This window comes from Vicia villosa, linkage group LG1 (genome assembly GCF_029867415.1).
Source record: "Vicia villosa cultivar HV-30 ecotype Madison, WI linkage group LG1, Vvil1.0, whole genome shotgun sequence".
In the NCBI taxonomy this organism is placed as follows: Eukaryota; Viridiplantae; Streptophyta; class Magnoliopsida; order Fabales; family Fabaceae; genus Vicia; species Vicia villosa.
The window spans coordinates 2,747,067-2,755,066 of record NC_081180.1 but is presented as its reverse complement, the minus strand read 5'-3'; the positions used below and the strand labels follow the sequence as shown (position 1 = coordinate 2,755,066).

At 32.6% G+C, this 8,000-nt stretch overlaps 2 protein-coding genes across 2 annotated transcripts; one reads left to right on the top strand and one right to left on the bottom strand.

Moving 5' to 3' along the window:
* Positions 1-1,979: 1,979 nt before the first annotated feature.
* Positions 1,980-2,360, top strand: LOC131645259 (uncharacterized). Its single transcript, XM_058915932.1, has one exon. The coding sequence runs from the start codon at positions 1,980-1,982 to the stop codon at positions 2,358-2,360; it is 381 nt and encodes a 126-aa protein (XP_058771915.1).
* A 3,617-nt stretch (positions 2,361-5,977) lies between these two features.
* On the bottom strand, positions 5,978-6,688 carry LOC131645258 (uncharacterized mitochondrial protein AtMg00810-like). Its single transcript, XM_058915931.1, has 2 exons — positions 6,150-6,688; positions 5,978-6,044 (listed from the first exon to the last, which is right to left on the bottom strand). Exons 1-2 carry the CDS (start codon positions 6,686-6,688, stop codon positions 5,978-5,980), a joined length of 606 nt encoding a protein of 201 aa, XP_058771914.1.
* Between the last annotated feature and the right edge of the window lie 1,312 nt (positions 6,689-8,000).

Below are 8,000 nucleotides of genomic sequence, written 5' to 3'. Positions count from 1 at the left end.
TAAAATGTTTGATAAAATATTAAGTGTGACTTACTCATAAAATTCCATTACACATAATAACATTAATCTTAGATTATGCGTGATCAATTTTATTGTAATGTGTAAAGATTATTATGCGGATAGACTAATGACCACATATCATATGTCATGGATAAAGAGTTATCAAATCTTTCCATAGGTACATATATTCGGAGTAATATTTATATTAGATTGACCCACTATGACAATACTACATATAATATTATATGTAGTATTATAAGTTATTCTCAAGGTGATAACGGTGTATATCAGTCTTTGATCTGAAACCACAACGGACCCTAGATATGGAGCCGAGTACTTTATTATCGTTAAAATATTATTGTTCGTAACAAGATGATCGAAAAGATGGTTGATGATTTCTTCATAAATCATAATGAGAGATATGAGTGCTTTAGATGAAATATGCCCTTCTTGCGTAATATGATAAATATCCAAGGGTCCAATATTAAATTAGATAAGAATGACACGATCTATCTTTTGTGTTCAATATAGACATAAAGGCAAAAGGGTAATTGTGCACATAAACACTATCACGAAAATATTTCTTCAGATCACATGATTTCCGTGACTTCGATAGCAGCAGTGTTTTGCTAGATATAACTAACTATTTATTATATTAAATACATGATTTAATATAATTAACAATGTGTAGAGAATCTACAAAGTCACTCGCATAAAGGAAAATTGATGAGAGATAAAACAATAAAATGAGATTTATTTGATTGTGAAATCTTATGAAATACTACCGCTAATTAGATAAACACGGTACTTAAGTGAAATAATGAAGATCGTAAGGCATGATTTACTTAATTGAATTACGAAACACCGTATGATGTGATGTACTTAGGTAGATGTACTTAGGTAAAATACCGAACACTGTAAAGTACGATACACTTAAGTTGAATGCAGTACATTATAGGGTACAATACGTTTATTCAGTTTGTATCCGACACAAACAGTTCTATAAATAGAACTTTTTGTGAAACTCTAGCCGTAATATATATATATATATATATATATATATATATATATATATATATATATATATATATATATATATATATATATATAATTCATATGTTAATTTTAATATATTTTAACATTTAAATTAATAATAATAATAAGCACGTAATTCGTTCAAGGCCCATGATCATTTCTTAAATTTCGCATCAACGGTAAATCGTTATTAGAAGTAATCATTTTATCATTGATCATGCACATTACTAAGGATTAACCTCCTAAATTTTTATTTTCTCTGCGTATTTTAAAGGTGATTTTTCTTTATTATAATCTTGGAACATTGATTTATTGTTTGCTCTTAATTTTTCTTCAGACTCATCAAAGTTCTAATTCAGTTTAAACAATGCCCAAAAAAGTGATTAAATTTGAGTTTTTCAAATATCACAACAGTCCAACCAATGTCCAACCAAATACTTAAGCTCCACCAACCCAAGATGAAAGAAAGTGGTTTTGGACACTTTGGCAAAGCATTACTCGACTCAATATTCCTCCAAGCACACCCTTCCATATACTACATTCCGACATTCCCTTGGACAAATGTGTGAGTCCTTTTCTGCTTTACCAATGTTTTTGCCTCTATGCGCCGAAGAAAAAGAAAACAAGACAGATATGCTCATGCAGTCACAAACACAAACTGTAAAATATAACCTGTTAGATTGCCCCCCAATCAACATCTTCTTTTTGGACTTTTCACCTTACCTGCCGATTCTCATTCCCATTTCTTTAATCATTAAGAATTTCATCGAGAAACTAAATATAATAAATTATCTATCTATATGGTAGTAACCAAACCATGCCATTACTCTATATATACATTCACACGTAAAGCAATTCATCGCATGCACATTTGTGTTAAGCTTTTCAATATTTCATAGCTTCTAAAGAACCTTATGAGGAATAGGAAAATCCATGACCCTACTATGGTTCACTCTTCCATTTCTTTGTTACAAGAGAGGTTTAAACAGTTACAAAGAGTGAAAGAACTGAGAGAGAAAAGAGAGTTACTGAAAATGCTTAGCAATACTCGTGAAACTAAACATTTCAGTTTCGATTCTAGGTCTAGTATTATGAGTCATGAGCCTGTTACTAGGTTGTTTTTTCATCCTGAGTTAATCAATATGAATACTTCGGGTTCAATATCACCGCCGCCTCGTGTTTGTTTATCACTATGGCCAACAACGTCACAGGGGGTGAAGGATGATAACAATACTAGCAGTAGCAGTAGTACAGAAACACAACATGTGCAAGCATCATGGGACAATGTTTGTGATTCTGGTGTTGACACTTCTCTTCACCTGTAGCATGTTTTACATTGTGTAATGGTTCAGTTTTAGTTGTGTAACACTTAACTATATATATAATATTACAAATATCTATCTATCTATCTATCTAGATATATGAACCATCTGAGTCTTGTTTTGTGGTAATTTTCCGAGTTTATTATTTTTAGTTAGTATAAGCCTTTTCAGTATGCAAGGACTAAGGAGACTTGGAGAAGCTTTTTTCAGAGTGTTTTACATTTGCAAATATGAGGAATGTGCAATCTACAAATTCATGAGGACCTCATAACAAAATGTGGTAACGTTTGAATAAATGTATTATGTGAAAGTGTGGTGTCCATTGAAAATATTCCTCAAATGTTTATACAAAGTGACATTAATCTTTTTGGAATGTTTTCCATGTGGAATATAAATTTTGCGAACGGAGAGATTGATGTCAATAATTAATACTATAATGTTTGAGATCTTTCATATACATTGATTGTTTTTTTTATGAAACTTCTGGTGACGGTCATTTAGGAGCTTTTCTTTTCACGATGAAGATTCATTAAGGTTATGTTTGGGAGTTTGGAGGGGAGGGGAAGACTTTCAAAAATGAAATTTTAAAAAAATATAGAAAAATATTTGACATTTTTTGAAAAAATGATTTTGTTTAGCATGATAAAAGAGTCATTATCATTACTAAATTTTTAATTTTTAGAATACTATAACAACCTAAAAGACATTTGGAAAATTTATGTAAGCCCTTCAAAACCCTCCAAAACCCTTCTTCAATATAATTTTTGAGTTCCCTTATTTTATGGGGTTTTTGGTGTTATGAATAAACTCAAACCCTCCTACCCAAAATCTTTTTATCCTTTTCACCAAATTCTTCTTATTTTTCAAAACCCTCCCCTCCCTTCTCCTCCAAACTCCCAAACATAGCCTAAATGTATCCGAGTTCTTTTATTCATTTTTAAGCAATTGAATTAAATCCAATACTTCTGTCATTAGTACTTTGTATCTTTTTTGTTTTTTTATACATGAGTTTACCATTCCTATTTTTAGTTGAAACTTCATAGATTTCAGTTGGAACTTCATAGATTAAGGGTGTTCCAAACTTTTTATCTGTGTTATGTTTCAAAATATGAAAGAACTCTGTAGAGTTTAATGCAATAGTCAGCAAGTACTAACTCAAAACTCAAATTGCACTTTTATCTTTTTTCATGTGATTCACAAATAATTTGGTTTGTCTACTACTTTATTATTAATAAAATGAACACGGGTAAAATGATCATTTAAAACAAAATTTCATAAATCAATTTCAACATAATTAAAAAAGTATTTTTATTTCCTATTTTCATATATCAAACTTTTCACCATCAAACAGTGGAGATGTATTTAAGAAAAATCTCTTGTTAAAAGAAGAAATGTTTGAAGTCAACATACTATTTTTTGAGACGATTAGTCTTATAATATGAATTAGGCTCTAATGTCATTTGTTAGTCTTATAATAGGAGGGGTAAATTGTATTGATTAAAATTCGAAATCAATTTATAAAATTTTGTTATTTAAAAAAATTGATAAATACTTAGAGTCAGAGCAAAGAAAATAAAGAAAAAAGATGAGAATGAAGACAGATACAGAAAAGAAATAACAATAACACTGGAAATAAAAGAGAGAAGAGATAAAGAATGCACAAGAGATTCATACATGTTTTGTCTAACCACTTGGCTTACTCATGTCTCCAAGAGTTTTCTCATGAGAATTCCACCAAACACACTTTACTTTTTTACAAGATTGTCCATGAACCTTTAACAACATAAAAATATAGCTTTTGTACTAATTAAAGCTCAAGAATCAACAAACTAATCTTTAACACATGCTTTGTTGTGGATCCTTCAAATAAAGCTTTTAGATAGGACAAACTCAAAAACTTACTAATAGATCTTTTATACAGGTCAAACTCAAGAACCTACAGCCAAGCTTTTATAAGGATTAGCTTGCAACCTTTAAAAAATAACTCCATAAGAGAATCACTCTCTTGAATACACGAACTAATTAAGCACGACACTAATTAAAATAAATCACATGACCTTTTTAGTGTTTCGACACTACGTCAATTTTTGTTAAAAGAAAATAATGAAAATAGAGATAGTAGCAGAAAAATTGAAGGTTTTCTAATCAGAATTTGGGTGTAAAATAAAAGGAGGATAAGCCTCCTTTATATAGGAAATAAAATGTCTCAAAGTGGAAATAATCCATGGGGCATTTTAATGATTTAATCAAATAACCCTAGCTGTTATTCGATTAAAACCTTTCAAAACATGACAATTCTAATCAGAAAAAGGAAACCCTAAATAGCTATATGCATTAATTGATTAAAAGTTTTTCTAATCAATTAAGAGGCCACCTAACTTGCTATAATGGATTGGACCAGGTCCTTAATCAAATAAAAGTCTTGATAGGTTTTCAATTGACTTCATAAAATCAGAGAGAGTTTTAGAAGACTTTTATATGTGTGTGTGATTACCATAATACTTCAAGACTTACTCGTAACCTATTATATTTTAACTAAACACTCTAACATGCAAAGCGTAGGATCATGTGAGCTATCACACTTTCACAACTTGATATCTTCAAGTTCCCTAGCTAAATACAACCAGGACTAGCACTTCAACTGAAACTTGAATCTTCTGACCGATGAGGCTGGAGATATCTTTTCGATCAAGTGCCATCATCATAAAATTTCTCTTGAAAGTTGAAATTAACTCCCTTGTCATAAAGAACTCTCAAATTTCACAAGTCGTTTGACCTATCGAGTTGATGTCTTCAAAATTGCTTCTTCATTAGTTGTCATCATCAAATTGAATAATGACCTATTATCATCTACAAATATGTCTTTTACTTTGACTGTAACTGTTATACTCGCACCCTTCTTCATTTTCTTCTTTACTTGGTTAAGATCAACATAATGGTCAAATTTTGTATTAGTGGAGTTAGTGATTCTTTTTTATTATTTTATTTTAAAGGTGTTAGCAAATCTGGTAGCTGACTTGTTTATTAGAATGAAATACTGCTATATAAATAGCTTAGAAAAAGATAACTGAACGGAATGCTTCCTAAGAAGCAGGGCCACTAAGTCATACTAGACTCCCTACAATTTATGCATAATCAAAACTAACAACCATGATCCTCTCACAATCAGTAGAGACTTAGTCAATAACATATAACAAATAACAATTAATAATAATATCAATAATAACATAACAATTCTCCCCTTAACTAGATTGTCTAGTTTATCTCTGAGATGTCACATACGCCAAGCTTCTTCCTGAGCTCTTGAAAGACTTTAAGCTTGAGCGGCTTAGTAAAGATATCAGCTATCTGTTGTTTGGTGCCACAATAATTCAATTGAGCCTTTCTTTCATTTACTAAATCACGAAGGAAGTGAAAGCGCACATCAATATGTTTGCTTTTGCCATGCATAACTAAGTTATTTGAGAGCTTGATGATAGAACTTTATTTCAAAAAATCAATGGACTTTTGCTTCCATTGTAGTCCAACTTGGACAACACCTTCTTCATCCAAATCAGTTGACAGGCACAAGCTGACGCAGTTACTAATTCTTCTTCGGTGGTGCTGAGTGTGACTATAGGTTATTTCCTTGATGACCATGCCACCACTGCATTGCTAAGTATAAAGGCATAGCCCGAGGTGTTTTTCCTGTCACAGATACAGCTGGCATAGTCATTGTCTGTGTATTCCTCAAGCTCCTGATTGCCTGATCTTTGATAGAAAATCCCAAAACACATAGTTCCCTACACATACCTCAGTATTCTCTTTGCTTTCATAAGGTGCATCTCAGTTGGCTTTTCCATATATCTACTGACTACACTAACTGCATACATCAGATCTGGTCTGGTAGTGGTCAAATATATCAAGCTACCAACAAGTTGCTTGAACATGGAGCCGTCTACTGTCACACCTGTATCATTTTTATCAATTTTAACCTCAAGAACATTAGGATTTAGGACCAATTTGCTTTTATCCATCCCAAACTTTTTCAAGACCTCCTTGGCATATCTCTTTTGAGAGATGAAGATTCCACTATCAAGCTGCATAACCTCTAAGCCAAGGAAGTAGTGCATTCTTCCCAAATCGGACATTTCAAATTCCTCTATCATTGATTGTTTGAATTCTTTCAACATAGCTTCATCATTCCCAGTATAAATCAAATCATCAACATATAGGCTAACGATCAAAGCCCGTGTTTCTGAAGTATGCTTCAATTCTGCTAAACCAAGCTCTCGGTGCTTGTTTAAGGCCGTATAAAGCTTTCTGGAGCTTGTATACCTTAGTCTTCTCATGCTTTACTTCATAGCATTTTGGTTGATCAACTTAAACCTCCTCTGCAAGTTCACCTTGTAAGAATGCAGACTTCACGTCCAGTTGATACACAACCCAAATTCGTTGCGCAGCAAGAGCCAAGATCAATGCGCATAGTGTCTAGCCTTGCCACTGGCGCATTGTTTACCCAGAAAAATGGTAAACAAGCGCTAGTTTCCTTTTTAAAGGTTACTTTTGCGGAATCAACTAGAATACTCCAGGACTAATTGCTTTATTTTGTTATATTATGTGTATCTGGTTTGTATTGAATGCAACAGTAACTTTAAAGTAAAAGTAAACACTGAAATTAAAGGATTTAAAGTAAATCAAAGCAATAAAAAAGCAGTAAATATGCACTGAAAGATGAAATATAACGTAAAATGATTGCATTAATTAAACTGGTACGCATACGTACATTCCAAAGTTGCACTCTTTACTCATTTTTGCACAGAGATTTGAGTTTACTTGTGTTTATGTAGAAAATGCGGACCCCTAACTATTCCTATGGAACTTGCTTAAATAGTAAAATAAAATAACTACTAATAACGGTCGACTGATTATCAGTCAACACGTGTCTTCGACATGCAAGATCTTCAACTGTGAGACCTCCACGCGTCTCTTGTAACTGCTGAAAACTGTCTCCTTTTAACTTCTAATACCTCTCGACTTCCACTTCAGTTTCTGCAGCAAAATTCTTAAGTCTTCGCATACTTCTGATCAAACGCTGAAACCTCTGATGATCTTTCTAGTCGAACAGCTTCGACTACTAAGCATTACTTAGTCGAACCACTTCGACCCAAATGGCAATGTAGTTATTTAGTTGAGGCCCAATTACCAATTTAGGGCCTTTCTACCAAATTGAGGCCCAATTACCAATTTTGAGTCCCAGTTGCCCATTTATTGGTAAGTCGAAATCCTAGGGTAACAAATTGCCCCCCAAGCGACTTCTTTCGACTGACTTTAGGAAAGAGAAAAGATGGCGTTTCAGTTCTTTCTTGGGTTTCGACTTTTGTTAATTCCCATTACGCCATGATTACATTTCATTTTCCCAGGCACTAATTATTACCTAATTCTTAGGTAATAGGCTATAACTGCTTCCACTTTCTGAAACCAGTTTTCAAAGCGTTTCTTTGACATGACCTTTGATTTTACAACTTCTTTTTCGCACGATTTCTGCTGACGTCATTACTAGCTTATATATATGTGCAACTCTCTTCTCCTTTTTCTTTCTTTCTCGTTTTACTTCTCTTCCCAAACGTTTCAGAAAGAATCATCTCTTTCCCTCTAACCTTT

Excerpts from the sequence above, each read along its gene's own strand:
- LOC131645259 (XM_058915932.1), top strand. The coding sequence starts at position 1,980 with ATGGTTCACTCTTCCATTTCTTTGTTACAAGAGAGGTTTAAACAGTTA.
- LOC131645258 (XM_058915931.1), bottom strand. The coding sequence starts at position 6,688 with ATGAGAAGACTAAGGTATACAAGCTCCAGAAAGCTTTATACGGCCTTA. Across the intron at positions 6,045-6,149 it reads AAAGCAAAGAGAATACTGAG|GAAAAACACCTCGGGCTATG; the intron begins GTATGTGTAGGG and ends TATCTGTGACAG.